This window comes from Filicampus tigris, chromosome 11 (genome assembly GCF_054856515.1).
Source record: "Filicampus tigris isolate MCC_2025a chromosome 11, RoL_Ftig_1.0, whole genome shotgun sequence".
In the NCBI taxonomy this organism is placed as follows: Eukaryota; Metazoa; Chordata; class Actinopteri; order Syngnathiformes; family Syngnathidae; genus Filicampus; species Filicampus tigris.
In genome coordinates, this window is record NC_141227.1 from 25,078,202 (window position 1) to 25,099,295 (window position 21,094).

General features: G+C 50.4%; 3 protein-coding genes across 4 annotated transcripts; 2 read left to right on the forward strand and 1 right to left on the reverse strand.

Annotated features, from left to right (window-relative positions):
* Positions 1-12,083, reverse strand: ncoa4 (nuclear receptor coactivator 4). The gene is made up of 10 exons (XM_086045668.1): positions 11,483-12,083; positions 9,816-9,930; positions 9,135-9,275; positions 4,602-4,696; positions 4,018-4,126; positions 3,594-3,662; positions 2,872-3,516; positions 1,466-1,645; positions 1,286-1,390; positions 1-415 (listed from the first exon to the last, which is right to left on the reverse strand). Exons 2-10 carry the CDS (start codon positions 9,927-9,929, stop codon positions 410-412), a joined length of 1,464 nt encoding a protein of 487 aa, XP_085901794.1. The 5' UTR covers position 9,930; positions 11,483-12,083; the 3' UTR covers positions 1-409.
* A 2,643-nt stretch (positions 12,084-14,726) lies between these two features.
* On the forward strand, positions 14,727-17,309 carry yipf3 (Yip1 domain family, member 3). Of its 2 annotated transcripts, XM_086044379.1 has the most exons (9): positions 14,727-14,988; positions 15,125-15,343; positions 15,503-15,609; positions 15,698-15,743; positions 15,821-15,913; positions 16,006-16,137; positions 16,383-16,496; positions 16,606-16,729; positions 17,083-17,309. In XM_086044379.1, exons 1-9 carry the CDS (start codon positions 14,923-14,925, stop codon positions 17,193-17,195), a joined length of 1,014 nt encoding a protein of 337 aa, XP_085900505.1. In that variant the 5' UTR covers positions 14,727-14,922; the 3' UTR covers positions 17,196-17,309. The 2 variants fall into 2 exon arrangements, with proteins under 2 accessions (XP_085900505.1, XP_085900506.1); XM_086044380.1 differs by lacking the exons at positions 15,698-15,743; positions 15,821-15,913 and having other exon boundaries at positions 15,503-15,598.
* A 1,554-nt stretch (positions 17,310-18,863) lies between these two features.
* dnph1 (2'-deoxynucleoside 5'-phosphate N-hydrolase 1) lies at positions 18,864-20,903 on the forward strand. Its single transcript, XM_086044381.1, has 4 exons — positions 18,864-19,134; positions 19,904-19,966; positions 20,036-20,146; positions 20,230-20,903. The coding sequence occupies exons 1-4, from the start codon at positions 18,999-19,001 to the stop codon at positions 20,346-20,348; spliced, it is 429 nt and encodes a 142-aa protein (XP_085900507.1). The 5' UTR covers positions 18,864-18,998; the 3' UTR covers positions 20,349-20,903.
* Positions 20,904-21,094: the final 191 nt, after the last annotated feature.

The window sequence follows — 21,094 nt, forward strand, 5'->3', positions numbered from 1 at the left end:
ACCGGGGATGTCAACATGTTTTATTCAGGTTGGGGAGCATCACACAAGAGCGAGCGAGCGAGCGAGAGCGAGAGCGCGCGCACGCACATAAAATAAGCACAAGTCATCCTGGCTGACTCAATTAAAAGTATATGTTGATTTTACAATAAAATATTTGTCAGCCCAAAAAAATCCAAATCAATTTCATCATAGCCAAGTGATGCTGGATGAAAACTATTAGAACAAACGCTGAATGCAAACGCAAAAATGTTTCTTCAAAATACTTGAGGCAGCCTGAAGAGTTGCAAGTTGTCGACTGGGTGATCGATGGATGCATTCAACTGACTTCCTGTTTGCAATCAAATGAAGTGGCGGGATTTTCAAGTGAACAAGGCCACCGCTACCAGCATCCTCCTCCTCCTCCTCTCCCTCAAATCTGGAAGAAAACAAAGCACTCAGCTACCTTAGTGCGACTTTACAGCAAATGGCGCGATTGAAAACGCGCTCCGAGTGCGCCCCGCCCCGCCCCGCTTCACTCCGACCGTTTGGCGAGAGCGACGTTCAAAGGAGCCGTTCGGTTATTCGGAGCGCACCAAAAACGGCATGTGGGTGCGCACCAATGTGTCAGCAAAATCCCGGCGTGTGTTTTAGCAATCGCTTGAGCCTCGCACTTCAAGCGCAGGTGCGCTTTGACCTCACGACGGCTGCTTCTTTGCTCGACGCCGGAGCACAAGTGCAGCCTGACCTCGACTTTGGCCTGATCCACCACACGCAATTGTTCCAATCTTCAAAGATGTTCTATTATTATTCCCCCCCGACCCCCATCCCCCATCTGTGACAGAGCTAGAAGCACAATTGGAATTGATTGGCCACGAGGGCGCAGCAACGTTTGCTTGGACCGGTTGCACCAACAAGTGTGGGAGGATTAAGATTTCATCGCTAAGAATGAATGATACATCCTCTCTCATCAGGTATATATGTCAGAGCACTACTCAAACATTCGTCTGCGTCGTGTTGTCGCCACCGTGAACACTGAAAGGAAAGCAAAGCCCATCAAGAATAAAACGGTGAAACGGAAACCTAACGTCTGTAAGTCACCATTCATGATCGTGAGACGACATATATACGCTGAATGACCAATGCGGCGCGTGAGGTTGGCTCTCATGCCGTCCCGCGGGGACCCTGGCGTTAAAAGGAGGCACCCGCAGGCGCATTTTCCGCCGCCAGAGCCGATGATGGACGTCCGCCGATGATCATGTCATTGCATTTCATGAAGCTCAAACTTGCGGCGGCGGCGGAAGTTCACCTGAACGGCAGGCGGCTTGTGGAGCCATTTGTCGTGCTCAGCGCCCACTTTCATGCCGGAGAACGCGTCACAGACGGCGGCGGCGGCGGGCAAGGTCACGCGCTCCTGTGGCGAGTCAGCACACGCGCGGTGTCACATCGCAACGTGGGCTCGCGTGCGTCAGCGCTTGATTTTGGCTACCTGACGTTTCTTCCTCAGCAGCCACTTGTCAACCTGCTGAGCAGCCGCTGCCCACTTTTCCGGAAGCATCCACGACTGCGCATCTAAAGGCCTCTGGAACAAGGTGGAGGTGGAGAGGCTGCTGCGGGGCGACGACGGAGGGCTGGAAGGGTCAAGCCACGCCTCCAGGATGGCCTCAACCTGTGGAGACCACACCCACTCCCCGTCAGCAAGACGCACGCTCGTCAGAGATGCGCGAACATCGCGAGGGTCGTCATCGCGAGCGTCGTCATCGCGAGCGTCGTCATCGCGAGCGTCGTCATCGCGCTCGCCGCAGATCCAGCCACCGAGGGCTGTCACTAGAGCGACTATTTTTACAAGCCACTATTCTATCAACGAAGCAGGCAGAAGATCATTTTGCAACAAAGTTGATTGTGAGAATCATTCTTTCCCCAAGACCGTTTATTAAGCCATTGCTTTAGTTTATTGATGAGGAGAAAAGAAAAAAAAAAAAAAAAATTCTTTTGTTTCTTGATGAAACAAAAGCAAACGACTGCGCAATATGACGCGAGATGGAGTGACGTCTTGACAGTCAACGCTTGGAAAGCTGCGGCTACGCGACGACTAGGACGACGACGACGACTTTGCACTTCTGGGCCTGACCCCAATTGATCAAACTGAATACAATGTTCCATAAATGACGGTTCAGTTCCTGGTTTAGTCCAGGCCTTCGACTATCGATCGTCGTGTCCCAAAGTCAAAGCAGATGTTTGTCTTGTTTTGCAAAAGCCAAGACAATCAGTCTGCTTTCAATTTGATCAAGGCGTCTCAAACGATCAATCGATCCGGACAACGGTTGCCCATTCTTCATTTAGTTTCGGCACCTCTCCGTTAGTAGTCGAAACGCAAAATATACTAACTGGCAGCCACTGCCGCCAGCTTCCTTCTTATATTTGGCGGGCTTGCCTCACAGTAACTGATGGGGCGGTCAGGAGTCGCGTTACGCGCCTCGGCCGGCGCGACGGCACACAGCAGCCGGATGGCGCTCAACTTGTCGAGACGATGCAGAGAAAGGGCGACGGGCGAAGAGCCGCTGCGGGACGGAAAGCGGCCCACTCCAGTCAGACAGGAGCTCTTTGCTCTGCGTGCCTTTCCAAATGCAAAAAAATCGCCCCGTCAAAAGTCAGCAAAGGGCCAATCGGGAAGCAGTAATTGCCATTTGGAAGGCTTGGAACGCGGCGACCCTGCACTTCTCCCGCCCTTTTCACATTTTCGACACGTGTTTGTTTTGTCGCGGCCTCTCCAATGGCGATGTCAAAATGGCGTCGAGGTGATTGTTGAAAAAGCGCAGCGATTGCTTTCACACAGAAAATGTGCCAAATCGGAGGCTCGGCTGAGAAGCAAGTCGCTACTGTTCCGATCATTACCTTTTGTTCTCGCAGTCTGTGCTGCAAAGGAGGCGGGAAATTCTTAGCGGCGGGCGGGACATGGCAGGTGGAAACGGGGACGCCGTTCTTGTCTCGCGCGCCGCGCTGCAGCAGCCAAGCGTCGAGGGCTTCTTTGCCGCAGTTCTCGTCGCAGACGCACTCGGAGTAGCTGGAGCACGGCTCGTTGGCGCGACACGTCTGCGGCAGCGGCGCCGCCTGCTGAAGCCACGCCTCTAAGCCGGGCACAACGGAGGGCGCGGCGGCCGGCGGGCTCTTGAGGCACTTGAGCTGGCCCAGGTTTTCGATCTCCAGCGCTTTGGCGTCCTGGCGGCAGCAAGCGGAGCAGCCGGAGCCCGCCAGCCAGTCTTCCCAAGGCCGGCGTTCGGAAAAGGGCTTCAAGAGCAACCGCCGACGCTCGCCGTCCGACTCGGCCAGCTCGGCAGCGGGCGGGACGGCGAGCCATTCGCTCAGGTCGCCGTCGCGCGAGTCGGCCTCGTCGATCTTCTCGATGGAGGCGGAGGAGGCGCCGCTGACGCTGCGCTGCCGGCCGGCCGCCCTCTGGTCCTGCAGCAGCCACGCCTCCAGGTCCCGCAGCTGACCCCAGGCCTTGAGAAAATCCACCGACGCCGGGGCGGCGCGGCAAGCCTGGACAACGGCGGGACGGTCCGGTCAGAGTTGCGCAAGCGGCAAAGCGTCAGAAAAGATCACAGTCGGGGCCCTACCTTGTCTTTGTCGGCTTCGAGTCCCACTCCGGGACCCCCTTCCGGCACCAGAACCCCACCCTGGGCTTCCTGCACATAAAAGCAGAAAAACGTCACGGCGGTGTAAGCCGGCAGGTCTCTGCGGGCTTGTCAGTAGCGGGACCGCGACGTCCTGCCTGCGGAGGACGTGCCGGGACACGCTTCTTTAGCTTCTTCCACAAATGGGGGCCGCTTGATTTTTGCTTTTCACATTCAGGGCCACAGGGCAAAGCGTGTTTCCGTTTCCGTTCTTGTGAGCAAGCAGGCAAGAGCCGTTTGCGGTACTGGAATGCTGCCGCACGGCGTGATTTTTTGCGCTAACCCGAACCTTATTGGAACAAGAGAAAGGCAACGGCATCGAGCATGGGAGCAGCCCGGCTCAATCAGTCTACAGGTTAGACCGGACCTGGGCGCTGATGCAGCCAAACGAGGTGATGGCGTCCCTCAGGGAGCGCCAGTCGGCAGTGAAAGTCATCTGGGCTGTTTCCTCTGGCACCAGACTCAGGCAAGACAACCTGCGGAGACAGAAGACACATGCACGCGCATCAACGGCCACGCCCGAGTGCCTGCGCGCGCTCCGTTACGAGCGCCCGCTAACAAAGGCGCGCGCGCGCGGGGCTCGTCGAGCACGTGGCGTCCGGACGTAGGCCAGCGAAGGGAAAGCTCATCACCGAAGCTGGACAACGAGCGCCGCCGGCGTGCTTGTTAGCCCGTTAGCTTAGGACGAGCGTTGGGAAAACGCCACGCTAAAAAACATGCAGAGGCGCCGGTGCCGCTCGGCTCGCCTTTCCGTTTGCAGCGCGCCAAGCATCAGCCCCGAGATGCCGAGCGGCGCTCGAGCTGACGTCGGCGCGTTTCAGCAGAGTCCACAACTCCGCGAGAAACGCGCCACACCAAATAACGTGCTGCGCCAACACCGGCGAGGGCCGGCCCGAAGGTTGACGATGAAGCCCCACAAAGCCACGAGGTGTCAAAGCGCAATGTTCTTACTTGTCCAGGCAGCTGTTCAGCTGCTTGCTGAGCTCGCCGCCGCCGCCGTCGCCACTCTGCAGCTGCTGGAAGATGGCGTCTAGCTGCCCGTGCATCTGAAACACGTTTCAACACGAGCACATTGGAACGAGTCAAGCATCAACACACTCAAGTATGAAAAGTGCACAACAAGAAAGAAAAGAGCGCCACGCGGCCCAACGGGAGCCAAACGCAAACGTCTTCATCAAATCTAAATTGGTGCTCATTTGGAATTTAGTTTTAGATCGAGGCTTTTGACTGCAATGAATTCAAGTTTTAGTCGTAAATGACTCATCTGATTGTATTTTGCTTGAGTGCCACGTTAGTTGGCGAAAATAAAGAGCAATTTTAGTCGACTAAATCCATAATTTCGTCAACGTTTTCCTTCAGCATACATTTCAACTGTTATACGGAAAGTATAACACACCTACTTGTAACAGTATTTTAACACGCAAGACACGTTTAACACAAGTGTGTCAGTGTTAAACTTTGTTTCAATGAAAAATGGCGAAATATTGTACAATATTGTGCCATTTGAAAACTTCAAAATGAATTTTTGACTGAATAACCCCCCAAAAAAAGGACTTGGAAAGCTAGCATTGTCAACGGATGCAATGCTAATGGTGTCAAACTGCTAGCATTTGGCACGGCGTAACACGCACGGCATTTTTTTCAGTTCTCCGCAGCCTTATGCTACAACAACCGCGGCAAACTGACCTTTGAGAACATCTCGGCACGTACGCGATCGGAATATTTGATCAAAGCCTTTTATCGCCGATCAACTTCGCGACCTACAGCCACGAGAGACCAGCCTGCATGCAGTGTTGCGCCCCCCTCTTCGCGTTGCGGAGGCGCGCGTCACTAACAAACAGAGGCTAACGTGTCAGCGGTGCGGAGTTGGCGTCTTGTCATATATGCCATGGAAAAGGTGAGCACGGCCAAAGGTTTCAACACAACCAACTTAATCCGGCATCTGAAGAACAAGCAATTGGAAGACGATGGTGCGTTTACGAGGCTCACCGCATTGAATAGAGTCAAGTCGGGCGCAGCGGCAACATTGAAACCCGGCAGCCAACTCGGCCCATGCTGACCAACTCAAAGCCCTTATCGCCGCGACAGCCAAAAGGCAACGCAAATAAATAACCAGGAAAATAATGGCATTTATCCGACTTGATGACCAAGCCTTCTCGGTGGTGGAAGCCACCGGATTCCGCCGTCTGCACGCCCACTCGGAGCCTCGCTAGCTACGTGCTAGCGGGCGGGACGCAACTACTTCACAGACGTAGCTCCTCCACCAGAGAGTGTATTGTCGCATCAAAAGTTTCCTAAAAGAAGGCCCGTTATCCCGTTTAAGTTTTACAGGTGTTAAATGGAGCTCGGATGTCAGTCCTGTGTCTTCAAGGGACTTTTCCGCTCGCGTACTGCTCTTAATGACAATGTTTGGAAACCAGGCATAGTCCAACAGACAAAATACACGAGGTATTGAGGGTTACGCGCGCAACGCGGTGAGAGCTAAGGACCGATAATAAATGGGCTACCGAGTTTGCCGTGTATGGCATCTTGTTACGCACGATGCCTGACTGTCACAGCGCAGTATACGTGGCATGATTGCCACATGCGGGGAGAAGCATTGTAGGTCACTTGCGGCCAACAGACCCACTATATCATTTTATAATTCACAAAAAGATTAAGAGTGACTTTTTTCTCGTTGACAAATGCACGAGAGAGTTTGTCTATGCACAAGACAAAAAAACAAGTTCCTGAGCCCTTTGACAATAAACCAAGTTCCTGAGCACAAAGGTAAAATACCTGTTACAGAAAGACTTTTTGATGGTTTGATATCGTTTGTCACCTGTTGCAGCCATTATCTGTAGCACTTTTTGAGTTACTTATAGCAATAAGAGGCTGATGCCAAAGGTAAGGCTCTGCCTGTCTCAACATAGCTTCCCCCTTTATAAACTCAAGTACGGAACCCATGGAAAAAATAAAACAGTGCACCTTGAATAAAAAACTGCACCTGAATGAATGTATTTTTTGGAGAAAAAAAAAATACAACAACAACTGTTGAACACAAAATGCAAACGTCCGCATACATCACTGACTTACATCCACCAATACTAAACTATGACATTTTTCGGCATGTTTTCGATTTGCAGCTGTTGCGCATACTGAAGAAGTTTCCAATGCAGGGACAAGTGTGAGCTCTCCATCGGGCTACCAAGAAGCAACCCCCATCCAGCGTTTGCCCGTGTCAGTAAGATGTTTCACTTCCAGTAACTTGGAGGACAATTCCGGTATTAAATATGCGTGTCTATCATCAATAGGAAAGTGCGTAAGGGATGGGACCTTGGATGCAATCACAGAAATGGAAATCGCAAGCCAGGAGTTGAGTGTGGCAGAAAATGACGTATGGCAAGCCAGACACTTTCCCAAGCTGCGAGCGATGCCGAGTTGGTCCGGGTGCAAGACTATAGTCAATTCAGCCCGGCTTCTGGCTCTGTTTATTTTGTCTTTTAGTGTGCACAAATAAAAAGTCGCAACGTATCATTTTTTTCCTCTCCAAAACACACTTCACGCTGCTGTAATTAAAAACTCCATAAGGGCTGTCAATGAAGGCATGTATTTAATCCACTTTTACTTCTCCATGTATGGTATTTGCAATGCTGACCAGGCTACAGACAGCAGGTTAAAACATGGCAAAATGAAAGCAAATACATATACTGGTACTCGTATATAATACAAATAGGTTCAGCGATGATGTGTATTCGGGAAAAGCTTTTTCATAAAAAAAATATATATATATATATAAAAATCACTTCCTTATTGAGATAAAGGGTAAATAAAAAGATACGTTTACATAAGCATTAAGCGACGATACTTTCACTCTGATTTTCATGTTGACACATTTGAATATTGATGCATATTTTAAAGTTAACCAATATTAAACTTTGATTAATAATATGCTAGCTTTAAAGGTCACTTAATTATTCTCTACCTGCAATTTGATGTAGGGTGTCAGTAACGAGTAGGGAAGCAACACCTCCCACTGATGCGTCATCAGTCTCATTTGCATCATTTACCAAGAACTGTGGGTTGGGGTGGAAATGCAAACCACCTGGGCCACAGGAACTTGTGTTACCAGGAACTTATATTACCAGGAACTAAATGTTCCTGGGCTTGTTGGTGGGAAATAAGGCTATTACCCACACTTTGTCTTTTTTCTTCATGCTTGAAAGTGAAATGGGCCCAAAAACCCTTTCGGCGCTTTCTAGCAGCATGATGAGTTTTACAATGGACGTCATCTCAGACTTTCACCATCGGATCTGTCTCGTGTGTCGAGGGCGTCCGGGTGACTGCTGAACTTGGCCTCTGATCGGTTCTCTTCTCTCACTTCATCGCGTCTGTTCCTTTTTCAGAGCACTTCTTTTCTCCTAGCGACGTACCTTTCCTTCTTCCGTTTGGATTTTGTGACTGTGTTTTTTTGTTTCATCTTTTAATCGATGACGAAATTGTCAAGTTAATGTAGTTATCTCAATAAATGACTTTGATTTTAGTTTTTATTTCGCTATTGCCTGAAGAAAATATTCGTGACGAAATAAATGAGGAAACATTTTAGTCAACAAAATTAACACTGATCCCAATCGTGGGCGAGCGGCGTCTCAGCGTCGCACAAGAAACGGCCAATCAAAAAGCAAACTTGCTGCCGCCAAGCTGCCCGCCCGGCTTGGGAAAAAAAAAAAAGGAAAAAAGTTTTTTGCATGCATGTTATTTTCCTGATTTAGTCCACAGCCTTGCGCAGCCTATCAGTCTTGCGCCCACACGCCACTTTTTGTTTTCAAGAGCAAAGGTGAGGTGACCTTGAACCTGCATGACAGGACGTCGGCGCCGGCCAGCAGTTGCCATAAGCAGCCCTTCCCGTGTTTGGCCTTTCTTCTCATTCAAAGCGCGTTGCTTTGAAACTTGCCAATGGCAAACGACGGCATTGCGGGGCACCGGGAGACGTTCCTTCCCACACCGGGCGGAGGCCGAGAAAAGGGCCTTCCTGGCTCCGCCTCCCACCAAGGCAGCCAGCCATTTCCTTTTCTCCAACTCTGAGCTCCACCTGCTTTGCTTTCCTGTTTCGCTGCCGTTAAGGGCCGTCGGGGCTCGTGCGTGTCGCGACGTTCGTTACTGCAGACGGGTTCGGGCGTGCGGGTTTGCCGCGTTGACACTGAACCGGGAGCTCGGCAAGTGGACGGACGGGCAGGTCAAAACGGTTGGCCGGCCCTGACCTCGGTCAAAAAGTTGGAGCGGCTGATCCAGGCAGGCAGACTGAGCATTTTGCTTGGCTCGCTGTCATTTTTGGGAAGCCTTCTGCGAGGCCAAGCGCGTTTGCCGTTGGCTTTCTTTCAATTGCGACTCAAGCTACTGCCGGCGGGACGGCGTGCTTCTTTCCAGACAATCGCCTTGTTAAGGACAGGCAAGAAGATTCGGACACAAGATTCAGCCAAAGCGCGAGGAGCAAAGGGAACTGACCCGATGGAGTTGATGTAACTGTTGCTGCAGCGTTTCAGCCTTGACGTGTTCCAGCAGCTCGATCTGGCCCAGGAGCCACAGCTCCCTGCAGCGCAGCGCCTCCTGCTGGCGACTCACGCAACTCTGCAGCTGCCAGCGCACCTGGCGGACAAAAAGGCAACGCGAAGCTCGTCACGACCGAAGAGCCATCTCGTCGCGTCGGCCAACTTTGCTCGTTTGACTCGTCATGCGATGTCATTCGTTGTTCAACTACAAGTTCCCTTTTGGAGCCGCGCGACATTACAATTGGTCGGGAGCATTTTTGTCTTCTCCATTTTGGGAGCTTCCCTCGTGCAAATGGCAACATGGCTGTGAAGCCATGGGTGCTCATTTGCCACAGGACAGACGGACAAATACACAATACTTTTCCCATACCTGTCAAGAAAAAATGTGAACTTTTATTGTTTGTAGAAGCGCACAGAGAGAAAAACAAACAACCGTTTGAGACCTTGTTTGGGATCCTTAGAAATGAAGCACAGACGTCTCTCAGAAGGGGGAAAAACATAAGCAAAAGCCTTTGCAACAATGCCTTGAACATTTGCCTTTTTCTTTTCTAAGCAAAGGGCTTTTTGTTTATGATTCAAATTGGTTTTTGGCGAAATGCTACTTTGCGACAGCCATATGGAAGGTGAGACCTCTGACCTCTCTGCCGTTGTCCCTCAGCTGCTGTTCAGTCTTCAGCACGGCATCGATTGCCTTCTCCAGCTGATCCTGAGCCAGCCGACACTGCTTCAGCTTGCTGCCTGCGGCGGGCATCCTGGACAGCAAGCGGAAAAATCACCGGACACTTCCACGTGGGCATTTCTGCGCAGCTTGGACCAGCCAGACCCAAAGGACGCTTCGCAACGCTGCACAATGGCACGCGACGCTCGCTTCTTTCATTTCGCCGTCTACCAGTTCCAAATTTCAACATCAATTCAACACAGAAGCTACCAAATCATACATAATGGACGTGCACACACACACCGCTCATTACTGACCAAAAGGGTAACCCAATCATAATATATATTTGTGCATTTTCTGCACTGTCAATTTGAAATAATGTCCTGTTGGTGTGTAACAAAGAGGTGGACATTTGGATACATACATACATATATATTTAATCTGATTCATTAATGAATCCCACAAAAGTAATTGACATCTTAATTGAGTATTAAAATAATCATTAGTGTGCGGCTCTAAAATTGAAAAATGTGCGGGGTAATCCATGCGATTGGGTATCGGAATCGGTGTCAGCCGATCTCGCGGTATCAGAACGGGCAGCATAAAATCCTGATCAGAACACCCCGAGCAAAAATGTTCACGTAAAGCACATGTTTTCAAATGTCTTGTTTTGACCAAACACAAAAAGAAGACATCTGCATCTGCCTCCATGAACGATGACAGAAATGGGACGATTGTTACTTTTGAGAGACGGAAATAGGCGGAGGATCTGGACGATTTCAAGGTGAAACACGTCTCACCGGTGATCAAAAGATGATCATTTGATAAGCGAGCGAAGTCGTCAGCTTGTCTTGTCCAAGCGGTGGCAAGAAGCCATTGGAAGCGTTTCTGTCGAGTCGGCCTTTTCAAGAGCAGTACGAGCGAGAATCGCGTGAGGCCCAGAGGGCGACGGCCATTTCTTATCAGCTGCAAACGAACACACAGCTGATAACGCCCTTGGCCAAAAAAAACAAAACAAAACACCCTCTCAACTTTCCCCTTCGTGTTTACAAGCACGGCCATGGTGAATGTAGACGTTGCGAGGAGCTTTTTGTGTTTTTAGCACGCACTAACTTCCACTTCTACGAAAGACTTGACGTGGATTGTGGTCTTGTGAGCTTCAATCACTGACACCTCCTTTACTGTGAGCTGCCTCGGTAAAGCAAGAGCCGACGCCAACCGAGACTTTATTGCGAAATGAACGGCCACTTCCGTGTCGATGACATCGAGTCCTGTTCATTTACGTAATTGATTATGAAGCCTTCTTTCGGGGAGTAACACGTCGGCTTATATCGAACAGAACATCCACAGCCAAACCAATATCGACGCGCTTATCGGCCGCCGCCATGAGCCTGAGCAGGCCTGCACGTCCGCCCGGCCTCGCCGTGACGTGACGTCACCCGCCTGACGGCTTCAACATGGCCGACAAACAACCGTGTGCCGAGACAAGAACTAGGCGAGCGGCAAAAAGGCTACGCGCACCGTCCCCAGGCCAGTGCTTCCTACTCGCGGACGAGTGCATCAGCGACGACGGCGCCATTTCGAAAGCAATTCTTGCCATTTGCGACGTTGTCGGTGGCAATTCTTGCCAACAAAGTCCAACTCACCTGACGCTTTTGTTGTGGACGCTCGATGCGACCGCTTAGACGACTCTTTTCCGAGGAGAGTCGCCGACAGATGGGGCTCGAAGCTTGATTGCTTTGCCTCTCGTCTGGGTCACCAGACTCACCACCAGCCAGGTAGCCAGCGCGTCCAGTCAGCCTAGGAAGGAGGGAGGGACGGCGGGGCAAGGGGCGGGGGGCGAGTCATCCTCCTCGTCCTCCTCCTCCTTCCTCTAGTTGAGTTTTATGGCGGTTGGCAAACAATGTGCATTAGCGCCACCAACTGGTACAAAGCGCGAACCACCCAAGACTACTAAAACCGCCATAAAAAAACAACCTTGTTCGAAACACAAGCAAACCAAATCCTCAACTTAGATCCTCTCCCAATCAAACCTTTGGCACCCAGCAGTAGTTAAGTGACTTGAGCTACATTGCTGCAACTTGTATCGCTGTGACCTTTCGATTTGCTAAGGCCTCACTTTCCCTTTTTCTGCACTCTTCGGCACGCTTACAACCAGTTGAAAGCAATTAAGACCGTGGAGTGACACAGCGGAAGAGATCAACACGTTACTTAATCGGAGCTGTGCATCGCCTAACTTAGGTCACCAAGTTCCCGTCTGTATTTCCGGCCGACCCACGTGGTCCCAGTCCGTCCCTCATCGGTGACAGCCAATCGGCGTCGAGACCTTAATGTCTACGTCACACGCAGGCGCTGCACAAGCGGACACGCCGGCGAATCAAGAAAAAAATCCCAAAGAAAAACAACACACACTCACATACAGGCACAGCGTGGTGATAGGCGAAATCAAAACAATATGGGGCACATATCATTGCGTCTGTGGGACCGAAAGGTATACAACACCGTTTTTTTTTTTTTTAAATCAACCTTTATTTGGCTGCGTGTCAGGTGTGCGGCACTTGCGTGTGACGTGGTACCGGTAACTTGGTGACGGTTAGGCGATGCCCAGCTCTGACTTGACTTAGCCGCACTCCTGCGTGGGCGCGGCTAAGACAGAAGAAGAACAGAAATTTGGAGACGGGACACCTTCTGCATCTGTGAGGCTGATCCATGTGGCTGCGTACTGGATCTTGATGGTATTTTCTGCCATTAAAACATCTCAAATGAGAATAGACAGTCTTCTGGTTGTTAATGGCAGTATAGCAGAAATTGAAGAGAAAGATCCATCAGAAGTTTGGGCGGAATTTCTCAGTACTGAAAAGCTATCTAACATTATAACTCCAATTAGGACACAGAGAGAGGGCGAGCAAATAGAGGAGTTTATGCCTGAGTAATGTAGATGTAGTAATGTTACTATAGAAATGTATCCTATTCATTCATATGAAGACACTGACCATGTGAATGATTTCCAGGAAAATGTCCAAATAAAACAGTTGATTTCTATCCATCTCTGCCAGTGTGTACTTTTTTCAGTCACTTCTGTATCATCTATCCATTCCAAAATGTGTAAAAAAGCAGTAATTGAGCAGAATCCAGGAGTTAAGAACAAAAGAACAGAGACAAATGAAGCTATAGAGGAGGCATTTACATTCCATGAGAACCCAAGGAGAGCAATTGCACATGCAAAGAAAAAATACACCACTCCAGGGAAGGATGGAATGTTTACAACATGTGAGCCCATGAGTGATAGAGCAGTACAGATAGTACTTCATCTCATTAATAGAATATGGAATACAGGGGCGGCACGGCACGGCGGCCGACCGGTTAGCACGTCCGCCTCACAGTTCAGAGGTCGCGGGTTCGATCCCGGCTCCGGCCTCCCTGTGTGGAGTTTGCATGCTCTCCCCGTGCCTGCCTGCCTGCCTGCCTGCCTGCCTGCCTGCCTGCCTGCGTGCGTGCGTGCGTGCGTGCGTGCGTGCGTGCGTGCGTGGCTTTTCTCCGGGTCCTCCGGTTTCCTCCCACGTTCCAAAAACATCAACTTACCATGCAATTGATTGGACTCTCTAAATTGCCCCTAGGTGTGGCTGTGAGTGCGGATGTTTGTCTCTGCGTGCCCTGCGATTGGCTGGCAACCAATTCGGGATGTCCCCCGCCTACTGCCCGAAGACTGCTGGGATAGGACTGCTGGGAAAGGCTCCGGCACGCCCCGCGGCCCTTGTGAGGAGAAGCGGTATCGATAATGGATGGGTGGATGGAATACAGGTTAAGCTGTTAAATCCTCTCCAGTTTCAGCAATACAAGTAGAAATGGGTGTACCGGCAATTCCAATTAGAAGGTTAAATTGATACTAGCATATTGGGTGAATGTCAAGGGGCATGGGAAATCACACCCCAGTAAAAGTACGCTCGAGGAATGTTGGGTATATGAACACAGCAATAAGACCAGTTTTGGGTGGATAGGGAACGAGTTAGCAGCTCAAGCAGGATTGGACAAAATCCATTTTAGTGACACAGTCCCAATGGCAAACATGCCATGCCCATGGTTATTCTTGATGCCAATGGGACATTTTGGAATCAAAACACAATTACAAAAACGGACGGAGGGAGTGAGGGAGGGACAGGTTGGGCAGCGCAACAATATCTTGATGACCACTACCCTGAAAGGACAATAATATATACGGATGGGTCAACAGATCAATAAACCGGGCGAACAAGGGCAGCAATATATATTCACGAGGAAAATATCTGCATAAAGAAGAGGTGTACAGATCGTCTTTCAGTACATACGGTAGAACTAACTGCAATAATAATAGCTCTCAAATGGATAGAAGAACATGACGCAAAGTAAGTGGTTATAGCTCCAGATAGTTGTGCAGCCCTAACAAGCATTTTAACCATGAAATCTTGTAAACTATAGGATCAATCTATGAAATACACACGTTGTTACGTCGAATCAAGGGTAGCGGGAAGGAAGTGGGTTTTGTGTAGGTTCCGGCCCACGTAGGCCTGCATGGAAGGGAATGAAAACGTTGATATACTGGCGAAACAGGCATTAAGAACAAGAAAGAGGAAAGGGAAAAGGTTAAACGTGCAATAGAGAGGACAAAAACACAGAATTGAGTTTAGGACGTACAGTATTCTTAAAATAGCAAACAAGAACGGGTGGGGGCGTATACTTGAGTATTTGCATAGAACAGGGTTGATAGGGAGGATCTAAGTTCGATATTTTTGTATTATTATTTATTTATACATTTGAGATTTAGTCTGTAACTGCCAAGATCGCTCGTCCAAAATCCATCCCAGTAGGTGGCGGTAACACCCCAATAATAGGTAGTAAACTGCCATAAAAAAAAAAGAAAGAGAGAAAGAAAGAAAGAAAGAAAGAAAGCAAGCCAAGCGGATGTTTTGCCGTGTACAGTTTTTTCAGAGGCCAATCCGTCCGCATTTGAGCGCTGTGATGTAGATCCCAAGTACGAAGGAGCTATTTGGACAGACGCCGCCAGTCGGACACGAGTCGTTTGAGAACTGCTAGACGACCAAGACACAAGATGTCTGCGGGCCCCGGGCGCACCAGCACGGAACCGTGGGGGAGCTTCGACGACCAGCTCGTCCAGGTAAGCTAATGTGCCAGCGTCGTTAGCCGCTGCAACGCTTGCAAACACTCGCGTCTGCCTCCTGACCACTGGCGAGGTGGCCTTCGAACAACTCGGCCGCCTTCACGCGCCTCAAAGTGACACGTAGGCGGCGCAGGGCGGCGGCGGCGGCGGCGGCGGCGGCTCAGCGGTCATCGACATGGAAAACATGGACGACACGTCGGGCTCCAGTTTCGAGGACATGGGAGAGATGCATCAGCGGATGAAGGAAGAGGAGGAAGTGGCGGCGGAGGCGGCGGACGCCGACGACCAAGACGGAGACTTTTTGGGCATGAAGGGCTTCAAGGGCCAACTGGGCAGGCAGGTGGCAGACGAAGTGAGTCCACGTCGCTCTTTTCTTCTTTGCGCATTTTGACCATTGACCCGGGACGCCTCCCTATTTGGGGTCTCCCTCAAGTTCAAGGTGTTGGCGTTGTGTGTTCCCCACTGTGGGATCAATAAAGGCGTTCTTATCTTATCTTCTTATCTTCTGTAGGTGTGGCAGGCGGGAAAGCGCCAGGCGTCTCGAGCCTTCAATCTGTACGCCAACATCGACATCCTGAGGCCTTACTTTGATGTGGAGCCCGTTCAGGTGCGCAGTAGGTAGGAGCCGCCGCCGCCGCCGCCGCCTCTCCCTGCCTGCTGACGTCCGTTTCCTGTGGGATCCAAGTTGATTGTTGCGTGTGCGCAGGCTCATGGAGTCCATGATTCCCGTGCGCATGATCAACTTCCCGCAGGTAGGGCCACTTCCTGTCTCACTTGCAGCACTCTGCTCTCGCGGGACTCTGCTCTCACACTTTGTGTGCACGTGTAGAAGATTGCAGGTGAACTGTACGGGCCGCTCATGTTGGTCTTCACACTGGTTGCCATCTTGTTGCACGGCATGAAGACATCGGGGACTGTAATTGTGAGTGCGCGCGCGCGCACACACACGGGCACGCGCTAAGTAACGACAGCACGATGACGTTGCGCGCGCGCGTTTACGTATGTGTGTTTCAGAGGGAGGGCACTCTGATGGGAACGGCCATCGGAACGTGTTTCGGTTACTGGCTGGGAGTCTCATCTTTGATCTACTTCCTGGCATATCTGCTCAATGCTCAGATCACCATGTTGCAAACCCTCTCCCTACTGGTGAGGCACAGCACGCACGCGCATGTCTTGCCTTTGGGTGTCTTTTGAGTTATGAGCCATCCGTCGCCCGGTCAATTTTGATTCCCCTTTTTGCGCTGTGCCACGAGCTAAAAGGCTCCACTCAAAGGAGCCGCAAATCGTGTCACGTATGTTGTTGTTCTTGTCACTTTTGGCTTGTTCCAAAGCACAGTAATGACCTTTTGTAAAATCAGACATTTGTTGAAGCTGAACGTTTGCCTTCTCAGGGCTACGGCTTGTTCAGCCACTGCGTGGTTCTCCTGGTGAGCTACAACGTGCACTTCCACCTGCTCTTCTACGCCCTCTGGCTGCTGCTGGGAGGACTGTCCACCCTGCGCATGGTGATGCCGCGCCCCCGCCCCCGCCGCCTCTGCCTCTGCCTCTGCCTCTGCCTCTGCCTCTGCCTCTGCCTCCCCCTTGGCCGGAGCCTGAGCGTCTTTTGTTTTTCAGGTGTCGGCTCTGCTGTCCCGCACGGTGGGTCCGACTCCTCGCCTGCTGCTGTGCGCTACCGTTTCGGTGCTGCACATGCTCTTCCTGCTCTACCTTCACTTCGCCTACCACAAGATGGTAGAAGGTAGGCTAGCACAGTTCAAACTTGCGAGCCAGGAATTGACCAAATTGAAGGCTGCCACTTCAACAGGGAATGTCAGTTCATTGTATTTTTGTGTAATACTGACTTAGCACCCCCCCCCTTCCCTTTTTTTTTTCTTCTCTTCAGTATTTATCTTTATTCAAAATTGCTCTTGCATCTTTTCTGGCTTTCTATCAGTGGAGGGAGACGAGTATCGATACTTTTTTTGTTCAGAAAAACATAACAAAAATATTACAACTAACACTGCTTTAAATATGTGTGTGTGTGTGTGTGTGTGTATGTAACGTCCATAACTCAAGCCCCCACCTTTAACTCTCCCGTGTGTGCGCTTTCAGGCCTTCTGGACTCCCTGGAAGGATCCAACATGGCCGCCATGCAGCGGGTGGCCAGAGATGTGGAGAGAGTGAAGCTCAACGCCACCGCCACCCTTGCCGCTCTTGCCCTGTGACCCTCACGTGCCACCCACCCCTTTTGTCCTCTTCTCTCTTCATGGTTACAGATGTCATTATGCTATTTGCTGCTCCTTAGTTACTTTGAACTAAAATACATCATTTTGCCTCTCCGGCCTTTTGTGTGTGTGTCAGTGGGGGATGGGTGCAAATGTCTTTTAGTAATGGCTCCCAAAACCACAAAATGTTGATCATGAAATGTGCTGTCGTTTGTCGAGTCAGTCTATTAGACATCGACTGGAAAGCAGAAGAAAACGCCACCCGTGGGATGCCCCCACATGGGACTCAGTGGTGTGGCGAAGGAATCAAAGAATTGGCTTCACTCGGAATTTACATTTATGTTTGTGAATATTCAATTCTGCGTGACGTGTCGAATGTGCATGAGTTGCGGATCAGTGGGCACGCACGTTTATTTTTGAAACGTCGCGTTAACCAACATTCGCGCGTTGACAGGCCATCCCTCCTCCGTCCGCTAGGAGGAAGGGTTGCTGTCTCCATTGAACGGAATGAGCTATCTCCCGGTTTTCGTTATGAACTTGTAAATTGAAAAATGGAAAACGAGCCTTTGCCTGATCTTTTATTGCGTGTTTATTTAACACAACTTGGGAAACATAACACGACCGTAATTGTTTCCCTCGAGCTCGTTTTGTCTTGACACGAAGCTCGCTTGTCAGATGCTGTAGCGGCATAGAAGAGACAGCGCGTGACTTTTATGTCAAAATAAGTGTCCAGTGTCCACTGATCCGCAAACACAAATTTTTGACATTTCACACTCAGAATTGAATGTTTACATATGATAAGTCATAAATGCACTCGCAACATTGAAAGACACTTGAAAACAGTGCATATTATTAGTATACTAATAGTGAACAATAAAAATAGTGTAGTGTATGAATAAATTGAAATTTGTTTGACAGTCAGAACATTACCCGCGTGCGGGCCGGACTGGAAGCTCTCTACGGGTTGTCTATTTTAGCACGAGAACACGGCGAACATTTAGACGCAATCCCAATAGCCACACTTGTGCCCCTCAATTGCGCGTTCCCGTCGAGGCTGCGCGTGTGCTCGGTATCCCAATTCTCAAGTGCTTCGTCGACCGGCCCCTTTTGCCCACACTTCGCTGAGCCTGCATCCACGCCCACTCACAGCCGAAGCATCACCTACAATTCATTGCGGATGTGACCAAAATAGCGGGAAACTGACGACATTTGGTGGCGTTCCTGTGCCGAAAACAACGACGTTTCGCAAAGGTTATCATTTGCAATCTTACCTATTCGGCCCTAGTGTAGCTGCCGTATATAGCGACCTTCTGCGCATGCGCCGCAGATTTCAGGCGCCGCAGATAGGAGTATGGCAGATAGTCCAAATAGTGGAGCCATAGCTCCCATCGACTGGAAGACCAAGCCCAAGTTTTACTTGACCACTTCTTTACTGAGGTTTCAATATGATTTTAAACAACAAAATTGCCCAAACAATAACTCGTGCCGCCATGCTCGATGACGCGGGGCCGCATGCTCGATGACGCGGGGCGTAACGCGATGGCGTCACACACTGTCCCAATTCTGCTTTTTGCACACTTGTAACCTGCCCTCTCGAACACCGCGCGCACTTCCACCACGTGCACTTCCACTACGTGCACTGTACACTTCGATGAGGAACGTAGGGTGCAAGTGTGGGCGCGGGGGGTGTGCCCTTGCCTTGCAACGTCACGCCGGATGTGACCACACTAGGCCGTCCGCGGGAGGGGAGCTAGGCGGGCTTCAGACAGACGCTGTTGCTCGAGCGACGCGTTACGTTTCCAGATGAAGATTTATTTCTGTGGAAGTATCCGCGGCGGCAGGGCTGACGCGCGCCTGTACGAGCACATCGTCAAGACGCTCGGAAAGTTCGGCAAGGTTCTGACGGAGCACGTGGGCGACAGCGAGCTCAGCCACACAGGTCAGAGGTCACATCTTGAACGCTACGAACGGCCGGCTGCCATCTTGGACGTGGCAAGGAGCGAACTTGAAAAGGGGCTGAAAATTCGAATGGTAAATGGGCTGCTACTTGTAACGCGCTTCAAGCGCTTCACACTGTACTTCATTGACCTGCTGATGACGCAGGGTCAGGAGCAACTGGAGTCTGCCTCTCGTTCATTCCTGTATTTGCGAAGCCCAAAACAACCTTCATTTCACTTTAATCAAATGCAGTTGCTGTATTCAGTCATGCCCAAAAGTCTGAGGCCGCCATTTGATGGCTTGTTTTTTAGCAACATAATCATGTAGACGTACAACTACAATTGGAAGGCCACAAAGAAGAGCACAGGCTCAATCAACTCGTAATACAAGTGAATGACAGCAATTGCAACAATTATTTGGCTCTGTTCAGCGGCTACTTAGTTCAGGGCAGATGCGACCCATCCAACCAGCCGTCCATTCATTCTTTGTCCGGCTAAAGGCGATGCCCGTATAATTCAAATGGTTCCCAAATACAAGCGGATGTACACAAGTGTCGTATCTTGATTCAAGTCAAAGATAATATGCGTCTGCTTTCACGGAGGACTCGAGAAATGGATGAATATTTACATTTGAGAAGCTGAAATCAGAGGACTTGGCAAATGTGAAGTGAAACGGGGTCTCTGAACGAATCGGTTCAACAAATAGTTGTCCATTAGTTTGACAATCAATGAGTTGCCCATCGATTGAGACACCTCCGTGCGTGTTTCCAGGAGAGGAGCTGAGAGATGGAGCCGTTCACGATCGCGACTTGGACCGGCTCAGACAAGCTGATGGTGAGACTCGGCGTCTTTGTCACTCCCGCCTCAATAATCATCACTTGACATCAGGTTGTGCCATGACAGTGGTGGTCGCCGAGGTGACGCAGCCCTCGCTGGGCGTGGGCTACGAGCTGGGCCACGCCTACCTGATGAGGAAGAGGACCTTGTGTCTCTTTCGACCGTCATCGGGACACAGTGAGCGCTTGACTTTTCTCAATGTCCGTTTGCAAGCATCACCGAGCAAAAGAGCAAAAGGCACGGCTCCCTTCCTGTCGCAGAGTTGTCGGCCATGATCCGAGGAGCGGCGGACGGCCAGCGGATGTTGGTGATGGACTACGCTGGCCAGGATGGTGTGGACGACATCCTGGAGCACTTCTTCAAGACAAAGCCTCACTGATTCCACATCCTGCTCTCACGTTAAACGCACAAGCTGGAGCATTCCTCAAAACGAGGCTGCGAGTGTGTGTGTGTGTGTGTGTGTGTATGTGTGTGTGTGTGAGTGGCCACGTTTACATCCAGTCAACCCTTTCAAAACCGCCCAATTGAGCAGAGGTGGGCATTTCCCTAAAGTTTGCCGGTCCCTCATTCCGTCAGCAGCCTGGCTTACCCGACCGTCATCCGTCAATTTCTCAAGCCGGACCAAACTGTCGTCGTCTCGTTATCTGAGCCAATTTGGTTGAAATGGTAAACGGAGTGCCCGTAATGTGTCGGCTTCACGCTCACATATATTTGACATTTCACAAATATCTGCCAATCTATTGAACTGTTAAGTGGGAGCCTGCTGCCGCTTTAACCCTTCAAAGTTTGATTTGAAGTTTTGCGAACCTTAACCCTTACCCCCGTGTCGCATTGTTGCCAAAGGTACAATCCTGGTGGATTAAAATGCTCCCTAGTCCTGGTGCAAACTGAAATAAATGACCCATTACAATAAAAGAGTATTTTTGTCTTCGAACGAGTCTTCTTTTTCTGTCTTTTAAATGTAATACTTCTTCTCTGTAATACTATCTCTGCACTCGAAGCAAGTTGATTACTTCTTACTGTTCTTCTGAGGAAGTCATGACTCCCTCTTCGGTGCGTACCGCCACCAGCTGTCCGTATGCAGCCCGGGTCACCTTTTAGGCACGCAGCACTTGTGCATTTAGC

Coding starts and splice junctions, on each gene's coding strand:
- dnph1 (XM_086044381.1), top strand. CDS start 18,999: ATGAAGATTTATTTCTGTGGAAGTATCCGCGGCGGCAGGGCTGACGCG. Junction 19,135..19,903: donor CAGCGAGCTCAGCCACACAG/GTCAGAGGTCAC, acceptor GCGTGTTTCCAG/GAGAGGAGCTGAGAGATGGA. Junction 19,967..20,035: donor CCGGCTCAGACAAGCTGATG/GTGAGACTCGGC, acceptor GTGCCATGACAG/TGGTGGTCGCCGAGGTGACG.
- ncoa4 (XM_086045668.1), bottom strand. CDS start 9,929: ATGCCCGCCGCAGGCAGCAAGCTGAAGCAGTGTCGGCTGGCTCAGGAT. Junction 4,127..4,601: donor CTGAACAGCTGCCTGGACAA/GTAAGAACATTG, acceptor CTGTCTCCGCAG/GTTGTCTTGCCTGAGTCTGG. Junction 1,646..2,871: donor ACAGACTGCGAGAACAAAAG/GTAATGATCGGA, acceptor TGGTCTCCACAG/GTTGAGGCCATCCTGGAGGC.
- yipf3 (XM_086044379.1), top strand. CDS start 14,923: ATGTCTGCGGGCCCCGGGCGCACCAGCACGGAACCGTGGGGGAGCTTC. Junction 15,610..15,697: donor CCCGTTCAGGTGCGCAGTAG/GTAGGAGCCGCC, acceptor GCGTGTGCGCAG/GCTCATGGAGTCCATGATTC. Junction 15,914..16,005: donor AGACATCGGGGACTGTAATT/GTGAGTGCGCGC, acceptor TGTGTGTTTCAG/AGGGAGGGCACTCTGATGGG.